General features: G+C 28.7%; 1 protein-coding gene across 2 annotated transcripts; it reads left to right on the forward strand.

Moving 5' to 3' along the window:
* Window positions 1-730: 730 nt before the first annotated feature.
* Window positions 731-13,526, forward strand: LOC140671905 (proto-oncogene tyrosine-protein kinase ROS-like). Of its 2 annotated transcripts, XM_072903620.1 has the most exons (16): window positions 731-1,524; window positions 4,667-4,910; window positions 5,134-5,409; window positions 5,488-5,688; window positions 6,643-6,996; window positions 7,108-7,313; window positions 7,404-7,767; window positions 7,882-8,148; window positions 8,240-8,545; window positions 8,892-8,994; window positions 9,112-9,750; window positions 9,990-11,413; window positions 11,567-11,650; window positions 11,756-11,973; window positions 12,309-12,782; window positions 13,016-13,526. In XM_072903620.1, the coding sequence occupies exons 1-16, from the start codon at window positions 1,384-1,386 to the stop codon at window positions 13,361-13,363; spliced, it is 5,649 nt and encodes a 1,882-aa protein (XP_072759721.1). In that variant the 5' UTR covers window positions 731-1,383; the 3' UTR covers window positions 13,364-13,526. The 2 variants fall into 2 exon arrangements, with proteins under 2 accessions (XP_072759721.1, XP_072759722.1); XM_072903621.1 differs by lacking the exons at window positions 4,667-4,910; window positions 5,134-5,409; window positions 5,488-5,688 and having other exon boundaries at window positions 1,388-1,524; window positions 13,016-13,525.
* Window positions 13,527-16,116: the final 2,590 nt, after the last annotated feature.

Here is a 16,116-nt window from a genome sequence, read left to right on the forward strand (position 1 = left end):
TTGTTTGAAAAATATTATAACATTGAGAAAAGACTAAAAGATGCATTACTGAGTGAATATTACATAGTCGGCACAATTATTAATTTTGTAAATAATGAATTTTTTATGTATGTATAATATATATCACTGCCAGTAAAAACAAATTTTTGTACATCTATGATATATTTGAAAATATCACTATTGTTATATGCATGAATGTTTTTTAAAGACATTCATACACTTTAATAAGTCATTTTCAATTGTATGCATGTATAGTTGTATACAAAATGTATATATTATATAAAATAATAATAAATTAAATAAAATGATATGTAAATTATTAAATATTATATATAAACAAATATTTCTGTAATTGTACTGAATATCTATGAGAATAATTAATCAGAATATCTTTTTACTAATCTAACGTGATATCTTTATGTCAAAGAAAAAATTTATTAATAAATAAAGATAAAACATTTTTAAAAATTTACATATTTATTAATTATTATTTTTTATCAAACAATTATTAGAAAGCGTAATTCCTTGTGAAATAGCGCCAAGTATCTTTCTGAAAAAAAATGAATTGCAAGCAGAGCAAATTAAAAGTCATGGTTCAGCTAAAATGGTTACTTTGAATCGACTACCCAGACTGGTACTATGATTTCAATTAATATAATCAATAGAATCACCAATCACACAAACGCAAACACGTTATAAGTCACTCTTCTCCAATTGCATGAGACACATATTCTCGACCGTTAAGAACAACAGATATGAATAGTAGGTCCTGAGAATACGCAGAGTATGTACATAAAAAAGACAATTGTCACAGTTACAGTTTTTAATATAAAATAAAATGAAATAAAATATATAAAAAATATCTAAGTAGATTAAAGTTTTGCGCATGAATAGTGGCAGTGAAGATCTGTAATTCTGTAATTTTTGGAATGTATGTAATTCACTCAAGCAATTATTACAACATATTTATTTTTATTTGATTACTTGTCTACTATTATATATTATATATTAACAGGAACTAGAAAAGAAAATTGATAACATTTATTTTGTTTTCCATCGGATGTATCCGTGTCAGTTCACAGCATCTTCATTAACTTTCATGGAAAAAAAAGTGAACATTTATTTATAAAAAGTTTTATAATTTAAACTTATTATATAAAATGCTTTATAATCGGTTATAAAGAATAGTAACTTTGAAAAAATATCTCAAGATTGATATACTAATCCGATTTAAAAAAATAATATACGTAAGAAAACATCAACTTGATTAGTACATTTCGATGGTTCAGAATATCGATAAAATTAATATTTATAGGTGAACTACCAAGAATTGCTTGAAAGAAAGCTGATTAAATGCAAGTATTATAAAAGGACAAAAATATTATGTTGAAAACGGTAATATGTGTTTTATTGGAAGTGTTAATGTTAGTAAGAGTGGTCATCTTGTCGGATTCGAAAGATAGTATAGCTCCGAACAGCTTTCAGGAAGAGTGTTCTATGTGTCCAAATCAAACCTTCACACAGGTAAAGCAGATTATTTTGTTAAATATATATAATAAAATTAAATGTATTGTGAATAATGCAAGTTATTTATGTATATATAATTAAAATTATATAATGCGTAATCAAAATTGATATTTTGAGTAAGAATGTATAATGTAGTGTAGTGTTCGTCAATTTCTCATTTTGAAATTATCACATAGTAAAAGTAGATATTATATAATATTAAATTAAATTTAATTTTGAAGCAGTTTATTGCAATATAATCGTAATCCATGCTTTTGTAATTGATATATTTAAGAATAGCAATTTTTGACATTAATGATTCCGTTGATTCTGTTTACAGTATCTGTTATATTTATAACATTTGCTCTGACACTTTTTCTAATTTATATTTCACTCATTTTTCTGATTTAAAACAATATATCTAAAACAATTTACTCTAAATATTTATTTATTTTTATATAGTAAAATTAGTACTAAATTATATTTAATATATTTACCAACCATTATATAAAGAATTAACATTCTTTGAGTTAAGGATAGTTGTTTCTGTACAGCTAAATATCGATATTGTAAAATATTAATATTTAAAACAGTTTTAGGTATTATTTCAATTTGTATTTTAAGTATCAGTTAACTTTGAGGTCAATAGTTAAATCATGTGCGCAATAACAGCCACTCTCTACCATTTGATTTTATATGCAATTTATCATTCAATGTATATCAATATATATTTTGAACAAATATAAGTATCAAAAATATCAACACTGTTTCGCATTAAGATTTGAATTAAAAATACAATAGAAAGAATAAATTTAGTAAAATTTCTAAATACATAAATTCATGCGATTTTTATAATTTCCGAAAGATAAAAAAATAAAAATAAAATAATAATAATAATAAACATATTTATTTTTTAAATAAATATAAATATTGTTAAAACTACAACGATTTTGAATACACTTATAAGAAAGATGTCAAGTAAAAGTGGAGTTGTTTAGTTGAAAAAGTTAAAACCAAAGTAAAAAAACTAAATTATAAGTTAAAAAAATCGAATTATTTATAAGCAAAAGTTTAAATACAGCAACAATTAAAAAATGTTAAACTTTTTATGACTTATTTGTTAAAAAAAAGTCATAAATTTTTCTTATTAGCTCTCTTATTAACCCATTCTTATGTAACTTTCTTTTTAATATACAAAAACTATTTGACATATGTTATATCCATACCAAGAAAGAGTGTTAAAAAAAAGCAACTTATACTTTTCGAAAAACAGACGCTTAGACGCGTTCTCGAATCGAGTAAATTGACAAGTCTAAAATACAGGTCAACAAATTAATCTTTCGCTGTTTCGAATATTCACGCAGCGGTTCTTTTTTTTATTAAAAAGTTAAAAGGTTAAATCACTATTACATAACAAAATCCATCTTATTTGACATTTCATATTCAAAGGCATAATTTATATTAATGAAAAATGTATAGGGGAACGTGGGGTAGAACGGCCAACGTAAGCATTAGCAAGTTTTTAAGATATTAAAAAAAATAAATCGATTTTTTTTTTACTAAAAATATTCTTTGAAATATCCACTTTGAGAAAAAAAACAAGTTTACTATGAAATAATAGTTTAAATAGACGAGATTATTGATTTAATAAAAACCTAGATTTTCGTGATATGCTTTTCATACGGGATATAATGAACTACCTCCAAAACTTGTTTATTTCGTTAACATTGATGTCTAAAACTTCTTAAAAGTTGTATTATAATATGATATATAGAACATAAGAATATAGATTTGTATTTTTAAATGATAACTATAAATTAATAAGTAAAAACAATTCTCTCATTATAATAAATATTTTTCTCTTTAAAACATGGAAAAATATCCTTTAATGTAATAATTTTTGGTATTAATTTTGAAAGACAGCATCTATGTATATTCTCTTTCTTTCTCTAGTATAAAAATAAAAAGTACAACTATTCGTGGGCTAATACTTCATTATGCCTGAAAACGTATTTATTTACTTTTGATCATATAAAAAATTATAATTTATCAATATTTACATAGAAACAGTATGAAATTAATAAGAAAATATCATTTTAAAACATAAATGTATTTACGGTAATAAAAAATAGATTTTATCATTGTTTATCTTATGTAAATATATCGAAGAATTATAACTCAGTCACGGAGAGCACAGCAAGTGCATTAAATAATTTATAACAACTTTCAACTAAAAATATTGCGACCACTGATAACAGTACGCAGAAAGAAACACCTAATAGCAATAATTGCAACATATTTCATGAGATGGTAGCATCTGTAAAAAGATATCAACTCTGCATCATTGTACCCTGCGGTACCGTTCTACCCCACGTTCCCTTACATATTTTGTTTGTTTTAGAAAAAATTTAAGTAGATATTTATTCCTTCACAAATAAAATTAATCATTATTTGATGTTTGTACACCAAACATCAATTATAACATCTATCAACACGTCAACAATAATGTTATAGATTCGTATCTTTACCACGTTTTTTAGGAACGCGTTGTTTTTCGATATGTATGTACTACTATATTTTCGCAATTTTTTGACTTGACTAGCCTGAAATATAGATCAATCAGAGATGATCTTTCGCTGTTTCAAACATTCACTCAGTTGTCCTTTTTTAGTTAAAGAATAATTAAAGAATTAAATTTCTATTTCGTAGAACTGGATCCGTCTTATGTGATATTCCATATTTAAAAGAATATTCTATATTCAATGATTTTTTCATGTTATGTATTTTAGAAGAAATACAGCTAGATATTTACTTTTTTACGAATAAAGTTATTTCATTAATTATTTCATGATCATATATCAAACATCATTTATAGCAAATCCTCTATCAACGCGGCAACAACAATGTTATAGATTCGTATCCTTCCTACGTTCTCCGGAGACGCATTTGTTTCCTCAATGTGTACATACTACTGTAAATCCGCGATATATAACAAATTATACTTATATATATATGTATATCGATATACTATTTGTTTCCAATAAACAACTGTCTTTCAATTTTTGGAATCTCACTTGAAGCATTTCAATTTTGAGTGAATAATTTTCAAATATGATATATGCGTGCAAATTAACGGCAATTCTTACGTGCTTTGCCACAGGTCACATACTCGGCTGATCTCGCAATCGAGATACCAGATAATCTAAACCAGAATGGGTCTTGGTACCGTTTAGATTACAGCCCACCTGTTGGTTTTCCACCGCCAAATACCACTATAGCCGCCACCGAGATCGGTGATGTCGTAAAGTTTAAGGGCTTGCCTGGGACGAGATACGAATATTGGTTGTATTACAGCAATAGTACTCTTCATGACTGTCTGACGTGGACCGCCTCGATTACGACTCGTACGTGGATCGAGTGTTGTGCGATAAAATTATTTTTAATAGTGCATTTTTTTTACAGAACTCCCTTATATAAATATAGACAATTTGTTTTCTTCGCTACTTTTCGAATTAAACAGTTTTATCGTCTAAAAGCACAATTTATTTACATAAATAAATAATTAAAAGACATGCAATAGAGATTCTTAAGTAAAAGGTCAGTCAAAATAAAATTTCATTCTCTTAGCACCCGATCCACCTAGAAATTTGACAGTATCGGTACAAAATGGAACAACTGCGATCGTATATTGGTCACTTCCGGTCCAAGGGAATTATTCCGGTTTTCTGTTGCGGACGCAGAGTTTCAACGATATTCGAAATCTTAAAACCAAAGTCATACCAGTCCACTCGGTGTCATATACATTCCGAAATCTCATTCCCGGTGCTACGTATTCGCTTCAGCTCTTCACCGTGTTGGATGTCAAGGAGAGCGTTGCTTACACCAGCAGAATCTTTACAACAAGTATATATAATTGAAAATAATGCCTAAGTTTTTTTTCTGTAAATTTCGCATACAAATATGTCATTGAATTATTTTTAGTACCGAATACTCCGAACAATTGTAATGCCCATCTCATAGAAGAAACGATCCTGCTGGTAACATGCTATAGGTTTTTTTTTGACGGAATATACACGCACTACAAAATTAGTATAGATCCACCGGATGCCATAGAATCCGTTCTCTATGTAGTGAAGAAGGCATCTGATATGGAAGAAGCATTTTTTCAAGGACTCGTTCCAGGTCAGCTGTTTGCTGTCACGTAATTACATGTGCTAGGCACTATCGGATATACCAAATTAACAACATTGTGTGTAATTTACGTAAACGTATTTTAAGACACACTGTTACGTTTTGTGAAAAATCAATTTTAATGAAACAGGAAATGCATTTGTTTTTTCTTTCTTTTAAGTTGCAATGTGTATATGTTACAAAATATTTATACGCGTTGAAATTGAAGCGGCCTCATTGATGAATTCTAAAACAAGTAAATTGTACGTTTGTATAACAGTAAATTGTATAGAAGTTGGTCAGCTGGAGAAGATATCACTCTAACAATAAGACAATTGTATTATTACTTATTTTTTCTAAAAAAAAAACAAGAATATATTTAAAAAACCTTAAGCAGACTTATAAAAAGCAATTACATATGTTAAAAAAATTAATTTATTCATTATATAAAACAAATAATTAAGAAGCATTTATGTAAGTTTAATTAAGTTTTGTATCAAACATTCTACTTAATATGTTGCAGATGTTTAATTTACTTGATTGTACAAGTGCAATGAAATCTATTATCACAACTGTTACCTGCGGTATTTCTTAGAAAGTTAATTGAGTAATAAGAAAAGCGTATGTTATGAAAATTTAAAGTAAAATTGCTTGGCTTTTGAAAGAAAAATGCCTTATGTATTAAATATTTAATATTAATAGACTTAATTATATAGAAAATTTGAAACAAATACACAGAGATTTTGGACAAAGTTATTTGGTTTAAAGCTTGTCATAAATCAACCATTATTGATGACAATTAAGATTAAAAAAATGTAATATTTATTATATATATTAAATCGTGATATAAAATTTTAATTAATATTTAAACATAAATAGATATATCCTTTTATAAAAATTACACAAGTCATAAATAAAAATTAACGAGTTATATAATTATTTTTCTTAATTTTTTTCATATTACAGGCAGAGCATACAACGTTTCCGTGCAGACCGTTTCTGAGAACGAAACGTCCGCGCCGTTCATAGCTGAGTATCGCACTAGACCGTTGCCTCCCCTCAATGTAACCTTAGATAAATCTTCCGTAACATCGACTTCCTTCCGCATATTTTGGAATCCGCCCAATGGAACTTCCGAATTCGACATGTATAAAATATCACTCAATAGTGATCGGAAGTTCGCGCCAATCAGGCAAAACAGACACGATAAAAACAGATGGGAATTCAAGAACTTAGAGCCTGGCAAAACGTATCAAGTATTAGTGATGACGGTTTCTGGCGACATTACCAGTTTTCCGGCTAGCAGATATGTCACTCTGAGTACGTTGTCGGCTCTGCATGTAGTGCCTCTAAAAATGCCTGCTTCGATTAATGTACGCATGATTATTTAATAAATATATTGTTTCCTAATATATTTTGTATATTTATTAGAGCCACTACCTGTTTACGATCTTAGAGCGATCGATGAAAAAGCTGTTTACGATTATAGAACGATCGATGAAGAAGCTGATCAAGTGAGAGTTGTCTGGACTCCGGAGAGTTCCAGTATACAAGACAGTTACAAGTTACAATACCACGAGGTGGAAACGACGATTGGTGGTGATAGTAACACTTTGACGATTAATAATAAAACAAAGGTTTTATAAATTATTCAATAAAATAAATTTTCTTAATTGTTGCCTAATTCATTGGGATTTAATATTTTGACAGAATTGTTAAATTTACAGGTTATTCTGACTCTGCTGCCCGGAACAAATTATTCCATAATAGTACAAGCAATTAGCAATAAAGTCGAGTCAAACGAAACTGTCATATATAAAGCGACGTATCCCGCCCGTCCTGTGATCAAATATCTAAAAACTTTTGAAAAAGGTTTGAACATCTCCTGGGAGAGCAATATCAATTATAAGCATGCAAAATATGAAGTAACCTATCGCAGAAGAGACCTTTGGAAAAGTGTAAACACTTCGATTACAAAATCGAATGATATCGTCTTAAGAGATCTTTACCCTGGTGGACTATATAGCATTTCAATTTACGCCATTAGTCATGGACTTCGAAGCGAGCCGGGTGTTTCTGTACAAGCTGTTTGTAAGTAATAATTATTCTCTAAATTCTTTAGACTTTATATTTTATTTAAATGCAGTATTTGATATTAAACACACAAGTTTGTTAGTCTTATTAATAATCAGAATTATCATTTAGTGCCTCATCCACCTCAAAATCTCAGTATCGAGAAAATCACAAGCAATACTTTTGTCATATATTGGGAAGCTCCGACGGATTCAACATTTACCGAATATCTCGTCAGATATCGTACGCAAGACGATCATAGCTGGATCAAGTCCTTAAATGTCCGTGCCACGGAAGTGAAAGTGGATATGACACCCGGTGAGAGATATATTATACAAGTAAACACTGTCAGTCATTACGTTGAAAGTCTGCATTCATTGAAAATGAATTACACAATCAGTAAGTATAATACATATATACCATAATTTTTAGTAATAGTTAAGAGTATATTTAAATAATTATTAGCGCGACTTTGTTTTTGTCATTTTAGGGCCTAATCCAGTTTCAAATATCAATTCATATCAAATCATGAACTCTACCAACTTAATTCTCGAATGGCTGCGACCAAAAGGTCGTATCGAGGCTTATTTTATAAGATGGTGGCCAATAAAAAATCCAAAGGATAAGAGAACGAGAAACGTCAGCGAAACCAACGATAATAGTTTTAATGAGAATGCTGTGCAAATCAGAGAGGTTCTGCTGGACAACCTAATGCTTGAAGAACAGTATGTCTTCATCATCCATACGGTGTCTTATGATTTAATTAGCGACATTGGTAATCTAACTACGAAAATAAGTGAGTGCACCAGCCTTTTTCTGTCCATCTTAGATGACAGACTTAAAATGCTAACAAAAAAGGAATTATTTTACTTCACACACTTAACGTCTAACAAAAAATATAATAGTTGACGTCTTACCAGAAGACCAGAAAGATTTGAGAGCAAATGCTGTATCAAATGTCATTGATCGCACAACACCTAAATAAGTTGTGCTTTGCTGCATAATCGTGAAGTAATTACTGTCTTTAATGGCAGACTTAAAATGTTACAAACAATTATTTAATTTCAATAATTTTATATTCAGTTATTAATATTAAAAATTTGAACATAATAGTATTATTATCCCGGTATTTAAATTTGTAGAGTACATTCCAGAGTACATTTCAAGCAAGCCAACATCTCCTAGAGCATTCGTGGAATTCCACAATGGATTTATAAGTAAGACAGACATTTCTGTGACTTTCAGGTAACAAATATACATTTTTAGTATATATTTCTTTCAAATTTAACGATATATAAAAACGTTAATTCTGTTATAAATTTACTAAATATAAAACCAATAAAATTTTGTTTTCTTCGACAGATGGAACCAACCTGAATTTACACATGACATAATACAAGGTTACACAGTGCAGTGTTGGTTTATAAAGAATCAAGAAATGATTTCAATCTGCAACGATAAAAGTATTTCCGCTACGAAATTGGAGAATACGGTGCAAAATTTAACATCTAACACGACATACTATTTTAGAGTACGAGCACATACTAAAGTTGGTGTTAGTCCTTACACAGATTTAAATGTATCAACCGCACATGAAAATCCAATACCACAATTATTGACAGTATCGAATGACGGTATCGATATATGGGACCTGGATTCAAAAACTAAAAAAATTAATATCTCCGTACAAAATGTGTTAGAAGTCGCTTATTCGATAGCGGAACATAAAATTTATTGGATCGATTTCACGAGAAATCTAATGACATGGGAAATGAATGAAAATAATAATATGACAAAAATAGCTCGCCTTCAAAATAATGCAAGCAATCTCTGCATCGATTGGATAGCAAGAAATCTGTATTGGAAGCAATTTGACTTTGAGTTATCTACATTTGTCATTATGAAGCTCGACTTAACAATGTGGCAAAATGGCATAGTCAAATTTGATAAGGTTTTAATTATACCAAAGTCCCATGGTTTAACTGTACTGCCAAATATGGGGTACGTTAACTGCCGTTTATCTGAAAAAAATAAACAATTTTTCCATTAAAGATTTGTAATTTATCTGCAAATTTATTTGACTTTGTAATTAAGATCATTTCTCTTAAAAGGTCACATAAATTGACACATATTCATAAAAATGAATATTTACTATATGAGTTTTTGCTATTCTTTAAATAATGTTATATTTTCGAAAGAATGTATAATACAATAACTAAAATATTCTATATATTTTTTAGAATTTTATATCATAATTCAAATCAATCAAAGTTAATGCAACTAGATTTCGTTGGAAAACACGCACAAATCTTTCAAAAAAAGACATCCAATATATACTCCTGCATTTTTAATGCATCAACGTTGTCAACGTATTTCTCCATAATAATTGACGATATGAATATTGAAAAACCGCTAATTTATCTGACATCGATGGATTACGTAATTGTGACAGACATTAATATTTGTATAAGCAATATCATTTTAAATGCCACAGATATTAGCTATACAAAAAGTTTTAATGATTTAACGTTGGACAAGACGAACATATACATTTCTACATTCGATAATGATGAAATCTATGTTTTGAAAAAAATATATGCACGTCTCGAGAGCACAAATGCATTTAAATATATTCAAAAAATAAAAATGCCATACTCAATTACAAGATTTTATGCTTTCCGTAAATCTTTACAATCATACCCTCCGACCAGATGTCTGACACCTAAAGAAAAAGTTGACAACATTAAAATAATGGAAGTATTGACAAACAGCATTATTGTAAATTTTACGAAACCGGTTCGCAAGAATGGATGCGAAAAATACAATTTACCTACTACTCTATATACTATCCACATAAGCCATTGTCTAGACAATGGCCTTAATAAGTCAAAGACATTCAAAGTGCAGACGTCTGAGCGTCATTATGAAATTCAGAATTTAACGCCGCTTACAGAATACGAATTGCAGTTAAATCTAAGCAATTTTTACGTAGATCAGTTATCGATGAATCCTACATTAGGTTCGGATGACACACTATTTATAAGAACTAAGCCGGGCAAGCTTAATGCACCGGAAAACATAACGGTTCAAACTCTGACATCTACTATAGTGGCAGTTCAATGGATGCCGCCCAAGAAACTGAACTGCGTGCCCGTTACCTACGAAGTGCATTGGAAGTCACTTATTTTGCTAGACAGAATACCACACACGGGGGAACAAGTAATTAAAATGCCTCAATATACGGCAGATGGCATGTTTTTTACAAAAATTCAGTTGCTATCTGCACATGAGTACTTGATATATGTGCGTGTATATCCTGCTAATTTCAGCGATTTTTACAACGACAGTTCAAGTAAGACCATTCGCACATACTTGGAACCGAACAATATAACTATGAGCGGAGTGAGCATAAACAGCATGAACATATCTTGGATTCCGAGTACCAATCTGACGGTTCTTTGTGCGTTAAAATACAAAAATGATTTGACAGAAAATTGGCAAACAACAAACAACATTAAAGGGAACTATAACGAAAAAGTAACATTCTACATAAAAAATTTACAACCGGAAACTTCATATCAGTTTCACTTGATACTGAGATATCTAGAGTACGAGGAAAACTTTACATGGCCATCTGATGGAAGATTTACTTTTTCAACATTAGGTAAGCAAAAGAAGATACCATAACACATATTAAATGTTTATTTACAATCTAAAAATGTTTATCAAATTTTAAAAATTAGAAATAATAAAGTTACAAGAAGTAGAAGTAAGTTTTGAAACAAAAATATTAAAACCATATTTTTGCGTAATTAAGGTGATGATATTTTGAGCACTGCAACACCGTTTGTCGTTATAATTATTGTCGTTGTACTAATTTGTGTCTGCTGCTTTTACTATTGTAAGTATATTTGGTACGTTTCTGAAAAAGTTAACTTACTTATTGTTAGATGTAAATATATGCATATTGTTAGATAAGTACAATATACTATTGTAATTTTAATAGTGTATCGACAACGCAAAGAAGGTAATGAGCAAGTTTTACCTTCTTTAATGACCGACATCGAATTAGCGATTCTACATGAGATACCTAGCGGGAATATTCAGTTCAATACATTATACAATCCTATGTTGCAGTATAATTCGGATGAATATACATTGATCAAAATCAAACGCGAGCAAATTACACTAACAAAACTTCTTGGTAGCGGTGCATTCGGAATGGTAAAAATTAATTTCTCATTGAAATGTTTTGCGCTATTTATTTTTAAATAACAAGAAATTAAAATAGATATGGGCATGTTTTTTAATAAAGATAATTATAATAATTTTCGCATAAATAACTTTTCATAAGAAATTAGGTAACACAAAATTTTAATGACACAACATACACATGCTCTACATTATATTTAACTAAATTATATTACTATATGAAATGAAATATACATTGTTGCTTGATATTAAAAATTATATTTTTTAACTATATATTTTTAATAATATTTTTTAACTATATATTTTTAATAATATATGTATTTAAATTAATGACAAACATTTTACAGGTGTTTCAAGGAAATGTGAAGAATTTAGAAAATCCGGGCATGGAGATGCCTGCTGCTATAAAAATGCTTCGAGAAGATGCTTCTTTGCAAGAGAAAAAGAAATTTTTACAGGAGGCCAGGCTTATGAATCGCTTTCAACATGAACATGTGCTAAGATTATTGGGCGTTTGTTTAGACAAAGATTCTCCATTACTCGTGTTGGAATTGATGGAAATCGGTGATCTGCTAAAATATTTGAGAGAGAATCGAAAATTGCAACCATCAGATTCGCACGCTCTGCGTCTGCAAGATTTGCTCGCCATGTGCGAAGATGTTGCGCGAGGCTGTTGCTATCTGGAAGAATTGCGTTTTGTACATAGAGATCTTGCATGTCGAAATTGTTTAGTATCGGCGCGAGATCGCGAGAATCGTGTCGTCAAAATTGGCGATTTTGGACTAGCTAGAGATGTTTACAAGGATGACTATTACCGCAAGGTTATATAAGTATTAAAAAATGAATTTTTGAAAAAAATTAAATTGTTTAAAATTATTTTTTTTCGTTTAATATCGTACACAATAATATTGTACATTTATACTTTAAATAGAAATTAAGGAACAATATATTGATTTTATTTACATAAAGAAATCAAAGTTTTGTATTTTAACATACATGTTCTTAAAATAAACAACTTTATCAGAAAATTAACTTTGTTAAAATCATATTTTAGGTTGGAGGAGGTCTACTTCCTGTTCGCTGGATGGCACCAGAATCTTTGGTCATCGGAATATTTACTTCCCAGAGCGACGTTTGGTCATTCGGAGTATTAATGTGGGAAATTACATCGTTGGGTGAGCAACCTTATACTGGCAGAACTAACGTCGAAGTGGTAAATTATGTACGCACGGGAGGCAGGTTGCCGATGCCCCTTAACTGTCCATCAGAATTATACCAGTTGATGATGCGTTGTTGGAATGCAGAGAATGCCAGACCGAATTTTAAACTTTGTTTGGAAAATATTATAGCATTGAGAAAGGACGTAGAAGATGCTTTACTGAGTCTAGTGGATATTACATAATCAGCGCAATTATTAATTTTGTAAATAATGAAATTTTTATGTATGTATATCACTGCCAGTGAAAACAAATTTTGATACATCTATGATGTATTGAAAATATCGCTATTATTATATGCATGAATGTTTTTTAAAGACATTCATACATTTTCATATTTCATTTTCAATTGTATGCATGTATACTTGTATACAAAATGTATATGTTATATTAAATAATAATAAATAAAATAAAATAATATGTAAATTATTAAATATATAAACAAATATGTCTGTAATTGTACTGAATATCTATAAGAATAATTAATCAGAATATCTTTTTACTAATCAAACGTGATATGTTTATGTCAAAGAATAAATTTATTAATAAATAAAGATGAAAGATTTAGCAAAATTTACATATTTATTAATTATAATTTTTGATCAAACAATTCTTAGAAAGCGAAACTCTTTTTGAAGTAGGGTCAAGTATCTTTCTTAAAGAAAATTACAAGCACAACAAAAAATCATGGGTTATTCTAAAAATTACTACAAATCGATTACTCAGACTGTCACTAATACGCTAATAATTCTAATAATATGCCCAATATAACCAGCAATCACAAAGCAATGCAAGCCCGTTATACGTCACTGTCTTCAAACCGCAATATTCACATATTACAGACCATCAAAGTTGAGAGCAACAGACACGAATAGTGGGTCCTCAGAGCACGCATAGTGTGTATATAAGAGATACAATTGTCAGTTATAGGTTTTAATAATAAAATAAAATACATAGAAAATATCTAAGTAAATTAAAATTTTGCGCGTGAATAGTGGTATGAGTGGTAATGGTAGTGAAAATCTGTAATTTTGGAAGTTTCAGATTGTCTGTAATTTATTAAAATAATAATTATATGTTTATTTGCATTTAATTATTTATCTATTATAGTAAAAGGAATTACAGAAGCGGACTAACATTTTTTTCCTTTCAGTCGAATATATATACATGTCAATTCACAGCATCTTCGTCAACTTTCGTGGAAAAAAGTAAACGTTTATTTACCAAAAGTTTTATAATTTAAGCGTTCATAAGATGCATTGTAATCGGTAATAAAGAAAAATTTTGAAAAGTAACTTTGGAAAATATCTTACGATTAATATATCGAACAAATTTCAAAGAATAATATACGTAATAACATCATTTTGATTAGTACATTTGTATTATCCATAATATCGATAAAATTAATATTTATAGCTAAACCTCCAGGAATTATTTACTTCCACGAAAGCTGATTAAATTCAAATGTTATAAAAGGACAAATCTATTAAGTTAAATATGATATTATGTGTTTTACTGAAAGTGTTAATGTTAGCAAGAGTGGCCATCTTGTCGGATTCGAAAGATAGTATAGCTCCGAACAACTTCCAGAAAGAGTGCTTTCCTATGTGTCCAAATGAAATTTTCACACAGGTAAAAGATTGTTTTGTTAATTACAATTGAATGTATTGTAAATAATACAAGTTATTTGTATATATTTAATAATACAAGTATATTATTTAAATTGGTATATTATAATATATTATGGTATATTATAATATATTGTTATGTCCCTGGGTATAATGTTCAATGTCATGTCTTGCCGCTTGATGTAAAGAAGGATTGTCTCCGGGATTACGCGCGAGTTTTTTGTCAATAATGACGGATTTCACAGATTTTCGAGATAACTGTCAAGCTGTGCGGCCATATCTTTGATTGCTCCGCTCTCTCTAATTCAAACGAACTATATTCTTATTAAAGTAATTATTTCTAATAAATCGCTTCTTCATTTGACGACTCGTGAATGCCTTTCATGCCGTGCGCCTTCAATATATATATCGATCCGGGGGACGTAACAATATTATAATATATATATATATATATATATATATATATATATATATATATATATAATATAAGTTATTTGTGTCTATATAATTACAATTATATAATACATAATCAAAACCCTTGATATTATGAATAAAAATGTATATTGTTTGTTAACTTCTCATTTTGAAATTATGACACAGTAAAATTAGATATTATATATTATTAAATTATGTTTAATTTTGCAATACATTAAAATTTAATTGTAATGTATGCTTTTGTAATTAAGGTATTTAAGAATAGGAAGTTTTGATATTAATGATTTCGTTGATTCTGCTATAGTTTTTGTTACATTTATGACACATTCTCTGACACTTTTTTAAATTTATATTTCACTAATTTATCTGTAATGTCTAAAACAGTTCTCTAAATATTTATGTATTTTTATACTTTTCTATAACAAATTTAGTACCAAATTATATTTAACAAAATCAATATAGAAAATCATCATTTTTTTGAGTTTCGGATAGTTGCATGTGTATAGCTAAATATCGATATTTGTGAAATATTAATATTTATATTAATATTTATATCATCCCAATTGGAATTTTAAGTATTAATTAACTTTGGGATCAATATTTCAATCATATGCGCGATAACAGCCAGCACTAACTGCCACTTGATCTTATACACAATTTATCTTTCAATGCATATCTATTTATATTTTGGACGAAGTATAGGAGTCAATTTATAACATTATTTCTCATTAGTATTTAAATTAAAAATATAATGAAAAAAGAAAAGTAAAATTTAGTAAAATTTTTAAATATAAGAAAAATAAATATTAAAATTAAATATTCAACAATCAATTAGCATTGTGGAAAAAAAACTTTAACGCTTAACTTTACATGCA

Source organism: Anoplolepis gracilipes, chromosome 12, assembly GCF_047496725.1.
Source record: "Anoplolepis gracilipes chromosome 12, ASM4749672v1, whole genome shotgun sequence".
In the NCBI taxonomy this organism is placed as follows: Eukaryota; Metazoa; Arthropoda; class Insecta; order Hymenoptera; family Formicidae; genus Anoplolepis; species Anoplolepis gracilipes.